We start from the raw sequence: 23821 nt of genomic DNA on the forward strand, positions 1-23821 counted from the left end.
TTATTTTCTTCTGGATGAAGGAGCTTTGCGTCTATCGATCTCACATTCAAAAAATCAAACCCTCTGGCTGGCCAGTTATGTTTGTAATAGGCTAAACAAATATATAAGCACTTATATCTAACATTTGCATTTTCTTAATGCTAAAAGAGAGAAAGAGAGAAGAGAACCCCTGGCTTCTAACCTAAGACCTTCTATTTCCCTCTTCCATATGGAATATGTACTAAGGATATATCTGCAGAAGACTTATGGAACAATGAGTTATTTGCATATATTGGTTTGATTGCTAGGAAATACATCCACTCAGAGCAATACCCAATGTTTCTTCATCAAGAAAACATGGATGGACTAAAACTTACAGCTTGTAAAAGATGGTCCATGAATCAATCTTCCCCAAACTGGGGTCCCTAAGACTGTATCAAAGGAGCCTTAGGGACCGCAGATAGGAAGCTCACAAAAACTGTAGAGAAAGCTCTAAAATATCCTTAACATAATTTGAAAAGAAAAAAAAATACCCACAATCCAGAACTGGGAATTGGGGGAGACGGATCTCATTCATACATGACATAGCCCTGCCTACTTTAGATCTGTCCTGGGCATTGGGCCCATGACTCACTCAAAAATATTAACAATAGCTAAAAGATTGTCCACAACAGCTAACTTAAGCTATGAACCTTAAGATCAGAATTAAGCACTTCTTCCTGTTTTATCTGGTCTTGATGAAGGCAAAATTATTGCTACACAAATATATTTACTTGAAAGTTACTTGCCTGTCCTTTAAGGCATTGAGTTTCCTGTAGAGTATTTCATCATTCCATTCTATAGTGGTAATTTGATTGTTTTCCATACCCGCAAAAGCAAAAATCAAGTGGGTGCACAGGAATGGATCTATGTTATCTGGGGTGAACTTGGCTGGTCCTGCCCTGTACTGAGCCCAGTTGGTGACATAACAGACAAGTTTGTAGGCAGAACCTGGAAAAAGAAGCTTTGGGTGATGCTGGGAATGGGTAAATCTGCATTGACCACAACATTTGCTTTCTTCCCAGGTGGAAACACAGTTCTACATGATATAAAAGACAAATTGCTACATTTGAAATAGTGGGAAATGGTAGATTATAAAGCATGCATATATACACGCTTGACTTTTAAAAGCATTGCTGACTCATTTGTAAGATTAAATTGAGTCAGATTAAAAGGTTTCTGAAATAATGAGCTTTTCAAAATAAGTGGCTTGTTACAAGATAAGTGACTTTTTTCATACATGAGACATTTGGCAGTTTTAGCTAAGAAACAGGAATATTTTGGAAAAAGTATGGGCATTACGGGGAAGGTAGTAGCCACAAGCTACAGTATCACTCTGCATTCCTTGTAAGAAATGAAAGGGGCTTGGGATCTGGGCAGGTATCTACTCCTAGGAGCCACCACAAGGAGAAATGATTAAAACCTGCTTAAGATTTTTAGAATAGGTCTCCACAACTAACAAACTAAAGTAAAGATATTCTTACCAAGTTGCAGATTCAGCAAAACAACAAAACCTGCAAAGCAAAAATGCTCAATATCAGAAGTAGATAAGAGGTTACAATAGACAACATTTATTATTTACTTCCCAAAATGTAGACAGATGATCAAACAGGTCCATAAAACATGACAAAATAAATATTTGAGATCAACTAAATTCAACAATAAATTACTCATTATCTTTAAAACTATAGTTTTAAAGTCCAGGATTTTAAAAAACATTCTCATTTCTATAGCACTATTTTACTGATTTGTTATAAGGCTGATCCATACTTCCCACTTGCCCAGTGCTAGGATGGGCACTTCTACCATTTTGGGAGGGCAGAGGGAATGAATGGCTTCACCCTCAGCCCCTCCCTCCCACAACCTGCTGGGAAGGGGACCTCCACCTGAATTTTCTGGCTCTGTGTCAAAAGTAGCATTTTTTCTGTTATGCTGGCATAAGGAGGGCATCTACTGTCTATCTTCTGCTCTTCATTCCATCCTACACAGATGCCTCTGTTCCAGTTGGCTGGTCTGTGCTGTGATGGGCTCCCGTCCATGAATCCCTGGTCTTTGCCTTCAATGGCCATTTCATCCAGGTAGCTGCGGTGCCTGCTGTGAAAGGCTGGATCTGTGATCTGGGTTTTTGATTTCTTTTCTTTTTTTAAACACAGTCTGTGGTGGAACTGTGACAACCTGGCCTCCTTTTTCCCCCTCCTTTTAACTAAGTGAAACTTTCAGAGTTCTGCCAAATTTCCCCTTTTTAAATAATTTTTATTATGATATTCCTGTGCTGCTCTACTCTAAAATGGCTGCAAGAGGTAGAAAGAACTGTAAAACTGTCGTCATTTTGTTTTCTTCAGTCCTCAAAAGGCTTGCTCACCAAAGAGAAAGCAAATGCCACCAGGATCATGGGGAGGAGGGGAAAAGGAGCAAGGGGAATTACCAATCAGGGACCACATTAACCATAGTCTAGACAGAAAACCTGGCCATCACTATGGCCAAAGGGGAGGAAGGCACTGAAATCCAGAAAGGGATTCCTTAAACTGGCTTCCTTTCTAGCCAGTTTACACATGGGAGACAAGCAGGTGAAGGCTGCAGCACAGAAAAACCAATATGCAAGTTTACTCACCAACCCCAAGTCGTTGATTCCTCATATGGACACCTGCTCCTAACCAATCAGTTGCATACAAATAAAATAAATACATGGATGTTTCTGCATTTTCTTAAAAATCAAAACCACATTCTTATAAATGTTACAGCATTTAATGCTATCCATTTAATGTCTAGTTCTTTTTAATATAAAATTACAGAGTTGGAAAAATGATTCCTTCCACCCCATTCAAGTTTAATGCTGTTAACACTGAAAGTAATCTAGCTGTTCTGTGCATTCAGCATAATAATCAACATGCAGAATAAATCCCTAAACACTCAAATTCCATTTAAATGGTTCTTCGCATACCTATCAGCCTGAGGAAATCTCTGCAGTTAAAGCAGCCTGACCTTCTCTGCTGTTATGTTGCTGCCCATGCCATGCAAAGGAAGGAACTTCTCCTATCTATAGAAATCACTATGTCATTCTCCACACCCAGATTGTTTTTTTTCTTTAAAGAGCTCTTTATGTCCTGAATAAGTAAACACAAATCAAGCAGGAAGTCAAGCAGACCCAGGAAATTACAGACATATCAGCTTGACATCAAAACCTGAAAAAATCCTAGAACAATAATCAAGCAGCAGGTTTGCAAGCATTTAGAAAGAAATAAGGCGATTACTAGAAGCCAACATGTGTTTGTTAAAAACAGGTCATGCCAGCCCAATCTTACTGCTCTTTTGATTAGATTAGTAAACCAAGGAAATGCTATGGATGCCACATACTTAGGCATCCATTTATAAGGCATTTGATAAAGTTGACCATAGCTGTTCCTTTACAAAATGGAACTATGTGGAATGGATGGTCCTACTGCCAGAGGGTTTCATAGTTGGATGAACCTCAGGGTTCTGTCCTGGGCCCAATGCTCTTCAACATTTTTATAAATTACTTCAGTAAGGATATAAAAGAGATACTCAGCAAATTTGCAGATGACCTAAGGCTGGGGAAAGTGGGCATTGCTAACACCTCAGAAGTCAAGGTTCAAAAGATCTTGATAGGCTTGAATATTGGGCTTGAATATTGGGCTGTATCCAACAGAAAGCTGTTCAGTGATGAGAAATGTAAGGTTTTTCACCTAGGTTGAAAAAACCAGATATATACAGTAGGTACAATACAATAGTACTCGTGAGAAGGATCTGAGTGTCCTGGCAGACCACAGATTAAGCATGGGCCAACAGTTTGCCACAGCTGCCAAAAGAGCCAATGCAATTTTGGGCTACATCAAGAGAGATCTAATGTGGAGATCACCGGAAGGGATAATTCCACTCTACGCTGCGCTGGTCAGACTGCACCTCCACCTGGTATACTGTATCCAGTTTTGGACACCACAATACAAGAAGGATGTTGGGGAACTGGAAAGATTACAGAGAAAAAGAACAAAAATGATGAGGGGCTCAGAAGTTAAATTCTATGAAGAATAATGGTTAAAGGAACTTGGCATGTAGAGCCTAAAGAAGGGAAGGCTAAGGGGAGACATGATAGCATTCTTCCAATACTTGAAGGGCAGTCACAGGGAAGAGGGTGTGGATTTATGCTCAGTAGTGCCCAAGGGTGGGATAAAAATCAATAGATGGAAGCCTTACAGAGAGAGATTCAAACTCAAATTAAGTAGGAATTTCCTGATCATGAGTGTTATTAAGCAATGGAGCAGCCTGTCCCCTGGAGCCATGGATGTTCCATCACTAGAAGTTTTCAAACAAAGATTGGATAGGATGGTCTGATGATTCCTATCCTAGATAGGGTGTTAGATTAACAAACCTTCAAGGTCCCTTCCAACCCTATGATTCTGTGATTCTAAGCAGAAAATACCAATGAAAATTGTTTCTCTGGAGGTCTCAGCAGAAACAATATTCCCACACAATATGAAGACATAAACAAAACAAAACAAAAAATCTAGAAACAAAACCAAAAAGAGGAAGGAGGAGGAGGGGAAGAAAGGAAGAAATATGAAACACTGCTTTTGCCTTAGGAGTTCAAAATATAAATGAGGATAATAGAGAAAGGTAGCAGATAATCAACATTGAATATAATATCCAAAATGGTATTTTGCCAATGGAGGCAACCTCTCAACCTGCAAATGGTGCTCAAATAGGGCTAAACCTATTCTTCAATATGGGATTTATGAAATATTGTCATTGTTAAATTTCCTTCAACGACAATTGTGCTTTCATTTGCTGGTGTTTCACAATAACAGATCTGGCTCCTAACAACAGAAAGTGAATCGATTTTTATGCAAAAAGTTTTTATCTGTTGTAGGAAATATAAACAATGATCATGCTACCACATCACCACCTGTTTGAGGGTACTGCTGGTACATGTTCTTCTGGCTTTGCCCTTACCCCATACAACTTCCAAGTTTGTCCCCAGAATGAACTGTGAACTCAGGCTGGGAGGTGGCGGACAATCTCCCAAATTATATGCCCACAAACCCAGGAGCAATGCACTGACATGCATAAAAAAGAAGAGGGCTTCAATCAGATGGTTGCAGTTGCTATCTTGATTTAAAAATAAATAAATAATAAGGCATATTCAAGAGTAGCATTTTGTCATGACCTCGTTGCAAGGCACAAAAGAGCCTCACAATGTAGATCATGATCATTAAGGAATAGAGGAAGAAGATAATTAAACCAGGGATTAAAACAAGCACCCAAAGCACCCACACCCATGGACCCATAGACGGCTGAAAAGGAGGACATCGGACGAGCAGAGATAAGCCACACCTGGTGCCCTGGAGGACACTCCCGATTCGAGGGGACAAAGGAAGACACCGGGAAAACGCCCATGCAGCCATCAAGGATCCCATCAAGAGGGATTGGGACAATGAAGGGTGGAGGAGCCCGGGGCCCTACGAGAGGGTATAAAAGGGGCACCTCCACACCACAACCCCCGTTCCCGTTTTTCATTCTGTCAGCCATCATTCCAATAAACCAGAAATCCTTAATACCCATTAAGTGAGTCTGTGTCTTATTGCGAAGTGAGACTGACCCTGACACATTTTCTTGAATAAGCACCGTCAAAAGGTTTATTGTCCTACATGGTTATTCTGAGACTGGGTTAAATGTATGGGCTTATTAAGAAGAGAGGGATGAAAATGTTAATGGTTTTCCTACTAACAGATTAAGGTGCTATTGTATCTAATCATTTTGGCCGGGTGCAGAGGTTGAATTCAACTGCCCCCTTTTCGAATGTTAATTATTGCACCTGGGGGGAGGAACCTGCCCAGACTTGTTTCAGTTCCTTTTTCTCTTCTGTGCCGGCATGTAGCAAGCCAGGTAGCTCTCAATGAGAGCTAAGTCCTTTAAATATGTTTTGCTTTTGCTTTGCTTTCTGTAAATAAATTATTTTTATAGAAATGCCTGGTGTGTGACTTTTCTGATCTCTCCTGGGCTAAAGGCGTTCCCAGCACTCTGCCAACAGAAAACTCTTACTATAGTCTTTGTTCAATAGCTAGAACCAAAGTCTTTTCTTATAACCAAAGACAATTGCAATGGACTTCTTTTGAGAAGGAAAACCAAAGCAAATAACCAGTAAGCACATGGGAGGAGAATGAGCACCCTCATTTCTGCTGCTAGCGGATCAGGCTTGAACCCATCAGGTAGCTGCAGCCCACAATGTTTTCCAGCAGTTTTTATGAAAGCAGCCAGGCCATTTTGTGTAGATCCTTGTTCAACGGGTGCTCAAAGAGCTGCGTTTGGTGGAGAAGAGATTAAATCCCTTGAAGTTCAACACTCAAAGCTGCCATTAGATGACCTTTCAAACACCTGACATTCTGCATGAAAGGTAGCAGATAGAAGAGCTTCTTTCCTCACCTTCATTTTGTTCACTTCCTGCAAAACAAAAAGCAGTCTATTGTTCTCAGGCTTAGATACTGGCCTTCTTGAAACAGAAAGGCATCCAATATTTCCTGTTTGGAATAATCTTAAGAAAACTTTGCTGTGTGAAGAATAACATGTTATGTGATACTTGATCTAAACAGGCTGAGTTGCATCATGCGCTAAGTTGGATCAGAAGGACAAGATCTTACCATCCGCCTAATTAACTGGACTTAATTAGGCAGATAGTAAGATCTAAGTTAATTAGGCCCATCTGCCTAATTAACATAACTCCACCTAATTCACAGGACCAAAGTGAACTATGCAAATGAATCAAAGGTGTGTGTGTGTATAAAGTGGCATAATCTATCAGATGCAAACATTCAGTATGTCTTAGCACAGAACTAAATTTCTGAGTACAAAATTTATTTGTACTTTTTTTCCTGCATATTTTATTTTTTTCAGGCTGCCTAACTGCCAAACAACTCTGGGTGGCTTACAACTAAAAACAACAACATAAAATACAGTTGAGTAGAACAGCAAAATACCAATGCAAAATTAAGGAAATCATATCAAAACAAAAGGGGGTCTACAGTCACCCTGTTCCCGAGGCCTGGGAGAACAACCAGGTCATCTGTAATTTCCTGAACAATGTAAGGGTAGGAGCCACAGAAGCCTTTGGAGGGAGATTGTTCCAAACAGCAGGAATTGTAACAGAGTAAGTGCATTTACTGGTTCCCACAAGATGACATTCTTTAATTGACAGGATCTGGAGTGCATCCACCCGGCTGGACCATACTGGATGAGCAGAGATGACTGGAGATAGGCAGTCCCTCAGAAAACCACGCTGTATGCCACAAAGGGCTTTAAAGGTGCTAACCACACCTTGAATTGCACCCAGAAGCCAACTGGTAACCAGTGCAGCTCAGGGTCATATGCACATACCTGTAACATGGCACTCCTATCACTGCCCGCACTGCGCAGTTTGGACCTGTGGTAGCTTCAGATGGTCTTCCAGAGCAGCCCCATGTAGAATACATTACAGTAATCCAGTCATGAAGTGACCAACACATGAGTGACTGACTGAAGGGCTTCCTGATCCAGAAAGCAATAAGCAATATCTGCCTTTCCTTCCTGTGTTTTAATACTTCTTGATACAATGAGCTAAACTGGTATATTTAATTGCTTTCATCTGAAGCAAAGTATCACAAAATGTTTCATCACGGGAGACTGGAATGCTAAGTGGCCTGTCAAATGACACCTGGAATTACAGGTAAGCATGGCCTGGGAGAACAAAACAAAGCAGGACATAGGCTGATAGAATTTTGCCAAGACAACTCACTCTGCATAACAAACACTCTCTTCCAACAACCTAAGCAACGACTTTATACATGGACTTCCCCAGATGGACAACACCGAAATCAGATTGACTACATCCTTTGCAGCCAAAGGTGGCGGACATCTATACAGTCGGTAAAAACAAGACCTGGAGCTGACTGTAGTTCCAATCACGAACTTCTTGCACAATTTAGGATCAGACTAAAGAGATTAGGGAAGACCCACAGATCAGCTAGATATGAGCTCACTAATATCCCTAAGGAATATGCAGTGGAGGTGAAGAATAGATTTAAGGGACTGGACTTAGTAGATAGGGTCCCGGAAGAACTATGGACAGAAGTTCGCAACATTGTTCAGGAGGCAGCAACAAAATACATCCCAAAGAAAGAGAAAACCAAGCAGGCAAAGTGGCTGTCTGCTGAGACACTAGAAGTAGCCCAAGAAAGAAGGAAAGCAAAAGGCAACAGCGATAGGGGGAGATATGCCCAATTAAATGCAAAATTCCAGAGGTTAGCCAGAAGAGATAAAGAATTATTTTTAAACAAGCAATGCGCGGAAGTGGAAGAAGACAATAGAATAGGAAGGACAAGAGACCTCTTCCAGAAAATTAGAAACATTGGAGGTAAATTCCAGGCCAAAATGGGTATGATCAAAAACAAAGATGGCAAGCACCTAACAGAAGAAGAGATCAAGAAAAGGTGGCAAGAATATACGGAAGACCTGTATAGGAAGGATAACAATATCAGGGATAGCTTTGACGGTGTGGTCAGTGAGCTAGAGCCAGATATCCTGAAGAGTGAGGTTGAATGGGCCTTAAGAAGCATTGCTAATAACAAGGCAGCAGGAGATGATGGCATCCCAGCTGAACTGTTCAAAATCTTGCAAGATGATGCTGTCAAGGTAATGCATGCTATATGCCAGCAAATTTGGAAAATACAGGAATGGCCATCAGATTGGAAAAAATCAACTTATATCCCCATACCAAAAAAGGGAAACACTAAAGAATGTTCAAACTATCGAACAGTGGCACTCATTTCACATGCCAGTAAGGTAATGCTCAAGATCCTGCAAGGTACACTTCAGCAGTTCATGGAGCGAGAATTGCCAGATGTACAAGCTGGCTTTAGAAAAGGCAGAGGAACTAGGGACCAAATTGCCAGTATCCGATGGATAATGGAAAAAGCCAGGGAGTTTCAGAAAAACATCTATTTCTGTTTTATTGATTATTCTAAAGCCTTTGACTGTGTGGACCATAACAAATTGTGGCAAGTTCTTAGCGGTATGGGGATACCAAGTCATCTTGTATGCCTCCTGAAGAATCTGTATAACGACCAAGTAGCAACAGTAAGAACAGACCATGGAACAACGGACTGGTTAAAGATTGGGAAAGGAGCACGGCAGGGCTGTATACTCTCACCCTACCTATTCAACTTGTATGCAGAACACATCATGTGACATGCTGGGCTTGAGGAATCCAAGGCTGGAGTTAAAATCGCTGGAAGAAACATTAACTATCTCAGATATGCAGATGATGCCACTTTGATGGCTGAAAGTGAAGAGGAACTGAGGAGCCTTATGATGAAGGTGAAAGAAGAAAGTGCAAAAGCTGGCTTGCAGCTAAACCTCAAAAAAACCAAGATTATGGCAACCAGCTTGATTGATAACTGGCAAATAGAGGGAGAAAATGTAGAGGCAGTGACAGACTTTGTATTTCTAGGTGCAAAGATTACTGCAGATGCTGACTGCAGTCAGGAAATCAGAAGACGCTTAATCCTTGGGAGAAGAGCAATGACAAATCTCGATAAAATAGTTAAGAGCAGAGACATCACACTGACAACAAAGGTCCGCATAGTTAAAGCAATGGTGTTCCCTGTAGTAACATATGGCTGCGAGAGCTGGACCATAAGGAAGGCTGAGCGAAGGAAGATAGATGCTTTTGAACTGTGGTGTTGGAGGAAAATTCTGAGAGTGCCTTGGACTGCAAGAAGATCAAACCAGTCCATCCTCCAGGAAATAAATCCAGACTGCTCACTTGAGGGAATGATATTAAAGGCAAAACTGAAATACTTTGGCCACACAATGAGAAGATAGGACACCCTGGAGAAGATGCTGATGCTAGGGAGAGTGGAAGGCAAAAGGAAGAGGGGCCGACCAAGGGCAAGGTGGATGGATGACATTCTAGAGGTGACGGACCCGTCCCTGGGGGAACTTGGGGTGTTGACGACCGACAGGAAGCTCTGGCGTGGGCTGGTCCATGAAGTCACGAAGAGTCGGAAGCGACTAAACGAATAAACAAATCACAAAATGTCATTATTTGTCTTTATATTTACAGCTTTTTATTGTCTTCATTAAGTCCTAAAACCTAACTCTTCTAACATCTCCAATAGCGCCATTTCCAATGCTGCCTATTTTAATTTGTGCATTTCTCTCACGCTCACAGAACTGACAGAATGTCTTAATAGAAGGAATCCACTAGTGATTTTTCTCTGAACAGAACCAAACTCTTCAACTGACCAAAGAATTTCAGACTGTATTATTCTCAAAGCAACTCCACAATTCACAGGTCAGATCGTCAAGGTACGCATTTGGTAACCACTGACCATCCTTGGAGTCATTCTCAGTACTCAAACTGAAATCTTCTGTAAGTTGAAAATGTTCAGTTTGTCCTGTTCCAAAAGGTAGGACACATAACAAGGACTCAGAAACAATCTACATTAATATTCCAGCATAAAAAGTAAATATTCTGAACCCCATCACCCTTTGAAACTGTCCAGGTGCCTGAATGGAATGGCTATTATGGCTATTATGATCATTATTATTGACAAAACAGCAGCTTTAGAACTTCCTTCTAGGAGATACTGCATGACGATTTTCTGGCTTGAGAAAGACAAGTGAACAAAAATGTATTCCTACATCCAAATTTTGATTTCTCTGTGTGGAGTCTGTATTTTGATTTGGATATCTAAAATAGATTTTAGTAATATGGATAGAATTTGTTACAGCCTACGATTTTACTTGGTGACTTATACTGTATTGACCACAGCTCTTGATATTCTTACATTAAAATTTGTGATTTTTTTGGTCTGTTAAAACAATTTAATACATTTATAATTTATACTGGAAAATTATAGCCTCCATGGCATTTTTAAGTCCCTCATTTATTCATCTGTATTTTACTATTTATTCTTTCTTATATTTATGTTTTACATGTTTCTTAATAATTAATAAAAATAAAATATACACCCTGCATTCCTTCAAGCATTGAATAGTTTGAAGAACTCTTGAGCATTTCACTTTTGATCATGTATTTTAATAATTAATTTGTGATGTTTTTTGGGGGGGGGTCCTTTTAACTCATCATATTCTTATGAATTGCCTAAAGCATTTTTCCAATGGAAAGCTAATTTTTTTTGTACAGCATTGCATACATTTAGCTGAAGTTAAATCAGTAGCAGTTTTCCTCTAGATAATCTTGTGCATTAAAGTAACTAACAGAGCTTAATCTTCTGCACTTTAATCCTGACCTCAGAAAGCAAGTTACCTGAGGCGAATGAACTAAAGATTTATAATTACAGGTTTAACATTGTTCAACTGGAAGCAACAGTCCTTCTTTGTAGGAAAAAAATTTAAAGTCTGTGAAACAGAAGACATGCAGCAAACTTCCATAGCTCGTTTACAGTAAAACAAATCAGTAACTGAGGAGAATGGACTACCAATTCCAACAACTACTTTAAAATGAAATAGAATACATGAAAGTGGCTTGTTCAAGTACTATTTTATTATGAACCGGAGGGAAAAAAACTGTTTTTGCTATTATTTTTTTGCATTTGTCAAGTTTTTTAAAATCACAAAAATGCTTAACCCAAGACCAAAAATATGTAAATGCATAAATATACAGTTACCTATATTTACATATGGCTATACAATTATAACTGCATTATTAACCATGGAATGTTTAATATCTTTGGGCCAAAGAAAATGATTATGACTTATTTTCCCAAGGTCTTCCTCTATGGAAGGTTTCTATCTGCAAAGGGTTCCTTTTAATGGCAACGCAAAACATTGGAGCTCCAGCTGATTTACTAATGACTGCAAGCATCAGACGCAGAATGATGGATTAGCCAGAATCTCTGAATGTAATTTAGACTTTGGGAACACAGAAGAAAATGAGGAAAATGATCAAAATAAACAATTTTTGTTTTGTTTTGACTAAGAGAAAATCATGAACTGGGGGCTAAAAATGCTTTACTGTTACCCAGAGATTTAGAGACAATGACTGTTAAAATTCACACTTGCAGTATAGGAATATACTGCAGACAAAGTGTCATAATCATGAATCTGGTTCAGAATACCTTCCAAATGATTCACTGCAATTTGTCTTACACTGGAAAATCTGCAATTCAGCATTATACCTGGAAATTAACACGTCTTTCCTACCAGCTATAGTTAAAGAAAATTAGTATTAACCTGAGTTTTCACAGTTAGAACAGAAGACCATCCAAACAAAGAAGGGCCAATAATCACTACAGAGTAGAACAAACCAGCAAGGATAGTCTTCCAAACAGTGGATAGTGCAAATCAATTGTATTCATGATCTGAATATTCTTGCTCACAATTTGCCATATTTGGGGATGAGGATGGGGGTGGAATAGTCTGGACGATAAAGGCATGAGCAGAGTCGGGTTATTTTAGGTGATTTTGTTATTCCTATTTCCCTTTCAGATCCAACTGATCTGAAGTTTTAGTTTTTATTCTCATATTCAGTCAGAAACTAGAAAAAAAAACAAAAGCAAGATAGTTTTATTTTTTTCCTACTCAGTCAAGAACTTAATATGCATATAATTTATAAATTATAAGCATGTAGTATGTACATTGTGTCTTAACAACCACCTTCTCTAAGCAAATAAAAAGGAGTGAACTGAGGGTAGCAGCCTCTGTTGGCTCAGAATGACAACTTTTTCTCCAGCATTTGGTTTTTCCTGTGAAAATCTTTCAGAGAGATTCTTAATAGTTTAAATGTGTAAGATTACTTTACTTTTGAAAGCAGATACAAAGACACATGTGGTCAGTAAAATCTAGGTTTCTTTACTGAGATTTTAATCAGTCCACCCCCCCCCCCACGGCCACCATCCACAATGCTGAAAAATCATAGCACTGAGAGAAAACTGAATAAGGAATGGTCCCTTCATTTCAGAGGCAAAACATGCTTTGAAGAACACTGCAATGTAATGACAGAAGTCGTGGTATTTACCCTAATTAAGTACACATCCTACATTTCAATCAGCGAAACAGCAGAAAATCCTCTTGGGCCACAAGGCTTATCAGCCAGTGAAAGCCAGTTAACAGAGCTGTTTCCATATACTTTTTTAAACGTGAAGACTCAAGCTGAAACCACAGATCTCAGGGACTTCAAGCACCAGTTGCTGAAAGATCAACACTTAAAGCTTTTCAACAAAATTGCAGCTGCTGCCATTTCAGAATGAAGGGAAAAGGTATCCTCTGTATTTCTTGTTCTTTTGCTTCCTACCAGAAAAGTATTTGCATTTTCTGAAAGACATTTTAAAAAGATAGTAAGATAGCAAATGGGATTCCTGAAACTTCATTGTTGCATGTGTACCTTGCTTTATAGAGAAACATTGGAAATAAGAGATGGATATAAAATACTTCTACTGACAAATTATAGAAAATACAAACTGAAGACTGTAAGCTACAAAAATGCAGAATCAAAACAAAATATAAAACAAAAAAAGATGAAGCCAGACAGAAGAGTCACAGTCAATGTGCTGAAGTATAAACACACTTGCAGAAATTATTCTTAAACCCTGCCGCTGGTAAATGTGCAAGCAACTTTGAGTTTACACTTGGACAGGACTTGCCCTTCTTTCCATTCCCAATAGCTCATGCTAGATAAAGGATCAGCCAAAACCTTCAGTTTCAGGTATACACAGATCTTGGAAAATAGTCATCTGAGTAGTTCTGAACAGCCTCAGTTTTGTAAAGGCACAACAGTGGATATCCAATTGGCACCAGTGGCTACCTCTCATCCTAGTAAATTATATTCAACAATGAGGGATGGCCTGAATCCAAACAGCTGGAAAACAAGAAGGGATTCCAGTTCTTAAGTTCTATACTTGGTTCTACACTTGGCAAAATGAGAGGAAAAACTTCTGCAGTGCCTTCTGATCCATTTGCAATGTTTGGAAAGAAGATTCTCCTGAGGATGAAGAGCTGTTGCAGATACTGGAAGTTAGCAGCATACTATTCTTGTGCAGGGACAAATTTCAGACCATGTGGACATCAGTGCTTCTAAGACACTCAGATTTCACCTTACGTTATCACAAATTGCTGGAGATGAAGAAAACAGCAACTGGGGAGTCCAATATTTCCACTTGGCTCTTAACCAGCAGTGCTGTTCTGCCTTTCCAGTGCCTAATCTTAACTGCACAAGGACCACGAGAAACTGTTTCTTCTTACTCCACTCCATCAATTTGTTTCACTTCACTTCTTCCTACGAATCTTGGGCTTCTTCACTGGGCGGAGGTATGGATTGTCTATCAAGTTCTCCTCTCCATTTCGACTGCCAGAAAGGGAGGTATTGTGCTGAAGTACTGATGCATTCTCCTTCTCAGCTCCTGAATCATCCTGGCAGGTAAGACATAACATGAACAATATCAGATTCAAAGCTGAAAAATCAGTATCCACAAGAAAAAGCAAGACAGAAGAGAAACAGACATGCAGGAGCCCATGCAACAGGCATACAACCCTGGTACATCCCAGAGAGCAGAGTGCCCTCTGCCAAGTAATGGAAAAAACATTCTGGAATCAAAATAATACAAGAGTGAGCTCTGATTAGGTTCAATTTTCAGGATTAAAAGCTGTTGAGAAGGAGGGAAAACTCACGCAAAATAATCCACTGTCTACTTTTTCATGTATTTTGGAGGATGTGCATAGTCCCTGTTTCCCTGATTCCTGGTGATCTAGCACCTTTTTCAAAAAAAAAATGGATATTTTTGCCACTTTAGCATTTAACCAGATAGCTTCTGCTAACGGATGATGTTGCCATGGGCAAGTAAGGCTCACCAAGCTGCTAAGGGAGATGGAAAATATACATCATCTTTGCTCAAGCAACTGAACCAGTGATCCTTATCTTGCAATGCTATACATTTAATTGTTCACAAGTCCTTTTCTGGAAAACTTGAAATCTAATCCATCCGTTAATCCACCTGCCACAGGTTCCTGCCAAATGAAGATGGAACATAGCTCTCATCTATCATCAGTATAAGCCTGGATCAGACTGCAGTAACATTAGCCTGTTCCAGTGAACACCAAGGGCATGTGTCCTCTCTCTTCCACATTTCTCCTCCCTTATATAGGTTCACTCTTCTGTAGGTGCAAAAGCTGCCCAAAAGCGGGGAAGTGACATTACACAGAGGAAAGCCACACTGCCACATGGCAGGCTTGCTCCAAAATTCTTCTAACTTTTAAGCATAGCACTTAGAGTTATGTGGCTAATTTGGACTTGACCCACATTTTCCAGCTGCAAGATTTCATTTACATAGAGCGTGGCTATTCAATACAGAATTTCCCGAAATCTACAGCTTATATTACACTGAATTAAGCAAAATATCTTTGGGTTCTACCATGCTCACGTGTAGAGTGAGGTTCTCTGTGTCTGTCTGATCATCTTGTTCAGATGAATCAGTCTCTTCCATCTGTTGCATCTCCAACTCAGAAGGAAGCAGAGCTGTCAGGTAGGGTATTGCAAAAGGTCTGGCAGCTATCACTGAAGATAAAGAAGGAAAAAGTCATAATTTTAGAGACCAAAGAAACACAAAAAAGTGATTCCAGATCCTTCTCTCAGATAATCATCCTAAAATATAAGCAGCATAGGAGGAACGTTGATTTTACAAAGAAAGTAACAGATTATTTACTACCATACAAGCTGCAGGATTTGTGAATAGATATACTGCAACTTTGTGTGTAATGGATGTTTAATCAGTCAGCAGCTTCAATTTAAAACTATCCTTCTCTAGCAAGCAGGAAGGTTGTTATCTGGCATAGTGGCAACTAGACTATGTTGAGCTACATGCTGATCTTTTAAAGGAAGTTATTCAGAAACAAGTGCAAGGACACAAGAGGTGCAGTTATTTTAAGGAAATGTACACATGCATAGCAGCAGTGTTCAGAGATAAGTGAGTTATAATAGAGCCTGAGAGAATGGCAGGAGAGACCCCCCCTCAAAAATGTAAACCATGATTTAGAGAGAAATCATTCTGATCTCTATCCAGAAGTAATAAATGGCCAAGGACGTGAGATGAGCCAAAGTTGTTTGGAGTCAGGCGTTGCCTAATTGTATAAATTAATTAAATTAAATATTATTCTTCAAGTACCATTAGCTAACACTTAGTTAATACTTTTAGTCAACATCCCAAGCTGCTTTACAGAAGAGGAGAACATTACTTTCATTTTGTGACTAAACCAAGGAATAGGCAACATGATTATCCCCTGTAAGTTTTAAATTACAATTGCCATAATTCCTTGGAATTGGCTCTGCTGGCTGGTGAGGATGGGGCTTAAGTCCAAAATGTTCCAGCTCCTGGACTAAACTGTTCTCGTATCTGTGACCTGAAGTCAGGATAAGTATCATTTTCATACATGGAAGTATACTCAATATTCAAAAGTTATTTCACGTTCTTTCCTGCAATGTGTCAAAAATACCTCCATGTGAATGTTATTATACTTCCTACCCAGATAGTGCTATCTTATAATGTTGAGAGTTGACTTCTTTTGGAATTAAAGCCCAGAAAAGAGAATGACTTGGCAAATTAACAAATTAAAGTTATGATAAAAGTACTAAAATATTACATTTATTATTATATCCAAAACAATTTGCAAATATTTTTCTTTGGTATCAGTGGTACAATCAAGACAACCCAAGTTCAAATCCTGTTTCATCTACAAAGATTGCTAAATATGGATAGGTAAGTTTATTGCAGGATAAATTCTTAGTAATATTATTGTATCCTTGTTTCTGTATTGCTTTTAGAGCATCTTCCATAGCTTTTGTTTGATTGACTACTGGGTTTGGACAGCACAACAGAGTTGTTTTAAGGTTTTTTTCCCCTTGCCCATAGTCAACTGACCCATCAATGGCAGATCCATGCTTAGATCAAGGCCAGTAGTGCAGTCCTTAAACCCCTTTTGGCAATAGAAAGTATTTCCACTGCTTTCTTTCTGGGGCTTGGAGAAAGTGACTGGCCCCAAATCAGCCAGCTGGCTTCCACGCTAAAGGCAGGAATGGAAGTTCCCCACTTCTGGTTCAGCACCTGAACCTCTAGACCAAACTTGCTCCGCTAGGCTTAATAAACCTATTTTATATTTTTATTTTTAAAATATCACATATACCTCAAGAACACGCACAAAAAAAAAACCTTCTGAAAATTCTAGCCCCCGCTATCTCCACTAGCATCATCATCCTAACGTCTACAGATGGCTGTCAGCTACAAAAAAGTTACCTGCCCTTGATCCTAAGCACTAAGCTTCCTATTGAAACAATGCATTCTCCCCCCAGCTGCAGCTTAGCCACCTCTTACAAGGAAAAGTGCTGACATCATCTTTGAAAAGACTCTGCGTCTCTCCAGTTTTTGCCATGAAGCGGGTCAAAGCTCTTTCAACATCTCGTCTCTGCGAAGCAGCTTTTTCTCGTAAAATCTGATAATCCAATACAGGTTCCCGATAGGTCTGCAGGCAAAAGAAGGGAAAGCAGACATAACGAACATGCATTAATTTCACACTTACATTCCTCACACTCACTGGGGGCAAAACAGCCAGCCACTCATGCACATCTATTGGAGAATCAAAGCTTTTTATTCATAGCGCCTTTTCCAAAAATAGTAGTAGAATGAAATAGTAGAATGAAAATGCTGTGATTATTCTAGGAGGCTGAAATATGCAACCACACATTTAACACTCCAGGCAATTTCAACTGCACATAGTCCTGTGTCATTTTATAGTACTTTTTTTAACAATACTTTATGACTGTTTTATGTAAGACTTACTGGTGTTTTGATATAAGTATGAGGGTCTGGAAACTCTGGGAAATGGCCCGGGATGTGAGAAGGATGAGGTTTGTTCTGTCCAGCTGTCAGGGCTTTTGGGGTCACAGGCTGATTCGTTACAGGCGCTGCAATCAAAAAGGGAAATCTGATAATGACAACCTCTACCACAATGCTATCAGTCAAGCTGAAAGGAGAGAGAACACAATGGCTGTGCAAACTAATATCACAAACTTGTTTACACAAATGGAATAAATTACAGCATCCTTCAGGCAGCAGAATATTAAAAAATCAAAAGTTCTAACACAGACCAATCCTGAAATATCACATGCTAACTAATGTGAATCCTTCAAAACCATAGAAAATTCTACATTTTCCTGTCTTCCTCTTTTCCGTATATATCAGATCACTATGTCATCATGTACATTTTCCTGTCTTCTCAAGTTCAATAACCAGGAACTAGGACAAGGAAATGGGTAACATGATCCACATGCAACCTGTTCATATTCAGGGCTCAATGGCACCATCCTAAATCCTAAAATGGCCATGGCAGGTGATCAGCATGGGGCATGGCGGTCTTCTAAGCAAAGCTCTGCCAGTGGATGAAGCACACCCGCCAGAAAAGTTTGAGAGAGGTCCAGGAAAATATTCCTTCTACTTCAAATTGTTTTTCCTGGTAATGGCTCCTAAAACGGGATATTCTAGAAATGGGATAATTTAAAATCCCAGAAAACCAAACCCTTCTGTTCTGTTGCAGCCCGATTTTGGATCCCTCATCTATTGCCAGCCCTGAACCGGCATAAATAGTCCGACCCAGACATGGATACTCTGATTTCAATGAGAGATTCTTAAAACGCCTGGCAGAAGCCCCATCAACCACTGATTTCAACAGAAGTTTGGCTGCCACTAAATCTGCTTAGAACTGCAAACATATATTGCTCAAGAATACCACAGAAAATTTTAATTAAGTATTCATAATGCAACAGCTTGAAAAGCCATATAATGTACAACAGACCTAAGTCAGGTTAGCTAACCATTCATTCTGTGTGAATAGCTAATAAGAATTATTCCATGGAAAGCAGGCTCCCAAATGGAAAAAAGGTAAATAATGAAATGTTTCTTCAATGTATATGCCTGCTGTAGAAATCATTCTTACCCCGATAACACAATACCATATTAAAGAGATGTTAACACAGCACAATCCTAAATCACCTAAACATACTTTTTAACTAATGCTCCACAATTAGGAAATACACAAAGAAATAACAGCATACTAGACAACGCTCACGTACGTGCAGTGATCACCATCCGCTGGGAACGTTTAGCATACGCAGGGAGCATTTCCACGTTAAAGCCTGAAATACACAAAAAGAAAAAGCATTTTAGCAAGCCAGATCCAGAATGCATTTGAAATTAATCCATTAATGAGATCCTGACACACTAGTTGGACTGGGGGAAAATACAGCAGTATTCACTCTCCTCTCCTTGATTCTACAGCAGTGTTTCCCAACCTGGGCAACTTCCAGATTTGTGGACTTCAACTCCTAGGATTCTCAGCAGTAGCTGTGCTGGTGGGTAATTCTGGGAACTGAAGTCCATGTATCTGAAAGTTGCCCAGTTAGGAAACATTGTTCTACAGGAAATAGAAGACCCCAGAGTGAAGAAAGGCATCCCAAACTTCCCCAAAATTCTCTGGCTGCTAATCTTCATGATTTGATCCAGTGGATCTGGGATTCATTTTGAAGAAACCAACTCTATATCCTTCGTAGGTAAGCCATATCAATTGCCATAATTACTAATCTATCCCCAGATCTACAGCATAGGAACATGAAAATAAACCCACTGTCTTGGCACTTACCCATTTCAACTAAGGTGACAACAATATCTGAAAGGGTTGGCTGAGTCCTTGCAGTATGTTCACAAAAAGACTTGGCACTCCTCCCAATTTCAGAAATATCTGACAAGAGAGAGATCATCACAGTACTTAGATTTGAAACCTAGAGTCACTTACATGCTCAGTGTCAGCCCAATTCTGAATTAATGAAACTGAATCTCTGAAAAGCAAAGGAACCACAGCAGGAGTCAGCTTCAGTTAGCAGGCTATCTAGTTGGCTGAATAGGAAATGGAATGCTGGACTAGATAACCTTTTGGTGTGATATGTATCAGAGATATTCCTATGCTCTCAAAGAAAAGTAAGGCAAGCTATGGATTCTATGATTATTCATAATAAATATTTCTGTTCATCATAATAAACAATGATAATTGTTCTATAAACATAGTAGCACAAACACAGTAAAGAAGCTCCATTCTATATTCTGATCCAACAAGTCTACAACAATTTAAGTTATTAAATGGCAGAAACACTTCCTACTATTACAAATCCCAAAAAATATATATAGTACACTGAACATTTGTAAGAAGATAAAATGCCCAGTATCCATTTGCCACCAACAAACAGAAATGTGAACAACCAGGTGCTTCAGTTTATTTTCCTAAAGGACCTATGAGGCAAAAGAAGACCATAACAGTTTCCTTCCTTTAAGTAAGAATGTCAAGAAATTGACAAAAGAATTCAAGTTTTTCAAAGTAAGTTTTGACAGAGAGAATAACTGAAGTTGGGCTTCCCACAAGATGGAGTAGGAAGATTGTTCAGTCTTCTTCTCATATGCCTTGTCTGTCCTCCTATGCAGAACTGTGCTCCTATGTTTGCAACATCACAGAAAATATAGCCAATACTGCTGAACCTTTTCCTTTCGAGACACTCCAAAATAAACACAACTACACAAAGTGGAAGTGCCTGTGTTTGTTATTCACTCAGTTTTGGATGATTGTGTTCTCAAACACTAATGGATTTCATACAGGAAAAACTTATCATTTAAGCCACTATTATGTAATTGGGAATACTCACAGCTCTGAAGCATCTCTGTCATGGTTTCCACAGCAGCTTTCTCTGCACTCTCAAATCCAGCCTCCGTCAACAATGAACTGACCACTACCTGGAGAGTCCTTCTTCGAGCCAGATAGTAATTATCTGCCGGGGTTGTAGAATGTTTACTACCTGAACGCTGTTAAAAGAGAAACCCAGCAAAACAGGGTGAAGGAAGGAAGCACACAAAAACTATGCAGAAACTGACAAGAGTAATTACTGAGTTACTTTTGGTATTAACCAAAGAAATCCTTGGCCTACAAGAGTCCAGTATAGGAGCTGATTCACACATCACACTAAAGTAGGATTTTTCACTATGATTTGCTGAACAAGACATACTGGATTAACTTGTACATAATATTAAGCCATTGTGGGTGTATATTTTACATCCTATTAACCCAATCTTCCTGCAAAGCCAATTATGGTTTAGTGCTATACAGTATGTGAAAACCCACTGTAGGAGGAGCTATGTTAGTCTGAGTGGCAAAAAATCAGGAGTCTGGCAGCACCTTTTCTAACTAATATTTTATTAAAAGGCATACACTTTCATGAGCTGCTGTTAGTCAGAAAAGGTGCTCCCAGAGTCCTTCTGATGTGAAAACCCAGGCATTCTCTCACAACCCAATTTTAACAGGATTTTCAGTGACTATAGCTGCAAACTTTGTTTGTTTACATAACTTACACACCACTCCAATTTCAGGTATTCTGAATGGCTTACAATATTAATGTAAGATTAAAAACAAAAATCAATGGATTACAAATTATCAATCCAATGTGCCATTTGGAGATAGCAGGATCTTACTTATATAATCAAAGAACTCCCAAGGAGAGAACAGCACCCCTACCAACACAAGCAGGGCAAGCCACAGTATATAAACTGAGAGCAAGGCCCACTCCCTCTTTGCACTGAAGATGTTGCCTAGTCTGGCAATGAAACGCCTGCAAGAAAACAACAAGGCCCAGAAAGCACCAAGGACTCCACAGTTACTTATACCTTTCTGAAGAGTCATGTTTTTATGGCTCTCCGGTGATTACCAAGAATTAACAAGAATTAGCAAGGTACTCATTGGATGACTACTGAATGAGATACCATCAAATCACTAGAGAAGGCAACAGTCGCCCTGATAAATGCTCCTCTCTTCCTCATCCATGAACCTGATATAAGAACCATAACACATTGCTACAATAAGTACAGTATTGTACAGTAAAATACAAGAAGCTTTTTCTTCTTCTCATACCAGGTTCAGGTGACCTATTACTCTAGAAGGTTATATAAATACCCATGCAGTTTAGTCACTAGAACTCAACACTATGACAACTCTGCTCTCACTCTAGAATGGAGGGTGCACTTATAAAAAAGTTTCAAGGGGGCACATTGGGAATGTACACTATTCAGATCCAAAGAAGTTAGAGGTCCTTTGGACCCAGCGTGGACACCTTCTCTTACCTGTTGGAGCTGTAGCTTTTTCTGATCTTACATGGTAGCCTTGCAGGCTCAGCAAAATATACTCATTTTGAGTTTAGAGGTATTTGGCAGGGTGCACCCATATGTCATCACTCTTTTACCACCTCCTAAATGCTGATACATACAGGGTGTGCCAAAAGTCAGGCCCCACAGACAATTTATTATACATATTACAATAAACATTTGAATTGGTTGCCATTTTCTTCTAAACACTTCCTTAGTCATTTGACACGACTGTTGAACGTTCCTAAGTATCATAATTTCCTCTGAAAAAAATAAAAAAGGTATTGTGATTGGCCTACGGGGTCTAACTTTTGGTATACCCTGTATTTTCCTGAACTCACATGACTACTATGCAATCCCAAGAAAATATTTGGTCTTTTCAGAATGTGCCAAAAGGAGCAGCGAAGGTCCCTACGCTAAAATCTAAATTTCACCCTTTTTGTATACGCATCATGTTGCACACATGTACAAAAGGGGCAGAGCTTGCATCGCTACAGGACCGTGCATTAAATCTAGCAGAATTTTTGCTGAAGGCGGGGGGGGGGGAATCAATCCTCAATTTGGGGAATAAAATAACAGTTGCAAACTGATAATCTTCTCCAACCGGGTACCTTCCCGATGTGTTGAACTATACTTCCAATTGCTCTCAACTATGTTTGCTGGGATGAGGGCTATAATCCAACACATCGGGAAGGCACCAGGTGGGTAACGCTTGTGTAAAGGGCTAGCAAAATAAAAGTGGGAAAGAAAAGGTATGCATTTTAAGTCTTGGCCTCCTATGCATGCTTGTCCCCGATCTCAGATGCCTCGGTGCACTTTTGGGATGCCGTCGTACACACCAGGCGTTTATCACACGTTGTGCAGACACTCAGGAAACCTCCCGAAGAACAACTTAATTACGTCCCCCAACTCGGAACCGTTTTAAAGGTGGATAGGCAGCTCCTGGAGCCAATCAGAATCAAAGGATTCCGCAAATCATAAACCGCCCGCCTCTAGAGATTCTCCGGTTCAGAACAGAAATTCCCTCCACTCGGGACCCCGCGCCACCCCGACCGAGACGCTGCGAGGTCAGCCCGAGAAGGCTACCCAGTCACACGACTGCAATCTGATTAACGTACGGAATGTACCCCAAAAGGAAATCAGTTTCCCGGGATCCACCCTTACCGTGCTGAAGGTACTAGATCCACCGGTCCCCGGGTCTGCCATCTTGGACCCATAGGAGAATATATGAGCATGCGCTGCTGCGAAGAGTATTGTGGGACTTGTAGTTCCGAGACTTAGAAGGCGGGCTGAAAGCGTGCATTTTAGGTCCTACAGGGAATTGGGATGGCTTAAAACTCATGCTAATTGCCACGTAATAGCTGTTACTCCGCCAGTAAAACGCGGAATCTGAATGTGCTGAGAAAGGAAACTCAGCAATAAGCAGGTTTAATTGTACCTCTCCAGTAAGTGTGAATCCAAGTGAACCGAGATGGACGTGATTGTGATTGGGTAATCCGGCCCCGTGGAAGTGCAGCTCCCGGAATTCTCAGCAGACCGTTCCGTGCGTTTGGTGGACCGCAGATTAGGAAGAG

At 39.8% G+C, this 23821-nt stretch overlaps 1 protein-coding gene across 2 annotated transcripts; it reads right to left on the minus strand.

Annotated features, from left to right (window-relative positions):
- Window positions 1–11553: 11553 nt before the first annotated feature.
- TAF8 (TATA-box binding protein associated factor 8) lies at window positions 11554–23477 on the minus strand. 2 transcript variants are annotated; one of them, XM_063297571.1, is made up of 8 exons: window positions 23412–23477; window positions 20762–20918; window positions 19711–19809; window positions 19145–19207; window positions 17856–17980; window positions 17391–17538; window positions 15447–15580; window positions 11554–14439 (listed from the first exon to the last, which is right to left on the minus strand). In XM_063297571.1, exons 1-8 carry the CDS (start codon window positions 23451–23453, stop codon window positions 14296–14298), a joined length of 912 nt encoding a protein of 303 aa, XP_063153641.1. In that variant the 5' UTR covers window positions 23454–23477; the 3' UTR covers window positions 11554–14295. The 2 variants fall into 2 exon arrangements, with proteins under 2 accessions (XP_063153641.1, XP_063153640.1); XM_063297570.1 differs by having other exon boundaries at window positions 15438–15580.
- Between the last annotated feature and the right edge of the window lie 344 nt (window positions 23478–23821).

The sequence above is a fragment of the Candoia aspera genome, chromosome 3, assembly GCF_035149785.1.
Source record: "Candoia aspera isolate rCanAsp1 chromosome 3, rCanAsp1.hap2, whole genome shotgun sequence".
NCBI classification, from domain to species: Eukaryota; Metazoa; Chordata; class Lepidosauria; order Squamata; family Boidae; genus Candoia; species Candoia aspera.

Excerpts from the sequence above, each read along its gene's own strand:
- TAF8 (XM_063297570.1), bottom strand. The coding sequence starts at position 23,453 with ATGGCAGACCCGGGGACCGGTGGATCTAGTACCTTCAGCACG. Across the intron at positions 19,810-20,761 it reads GACAGAGATGCTTCAGAGCT|ATATTTCTGAAATTGGGAGG; the intron begins GTGAGTATTCCC and ends CTCTCTTGTCAG. Across the intron at positions 19,208-19,710 it reads TGTCACCTTAGTTGAAATGG|GCTTTAACGTGGAAATGCTC; the intron begins GTAAGTGCCAAG and ends TGTGTATTTCAG.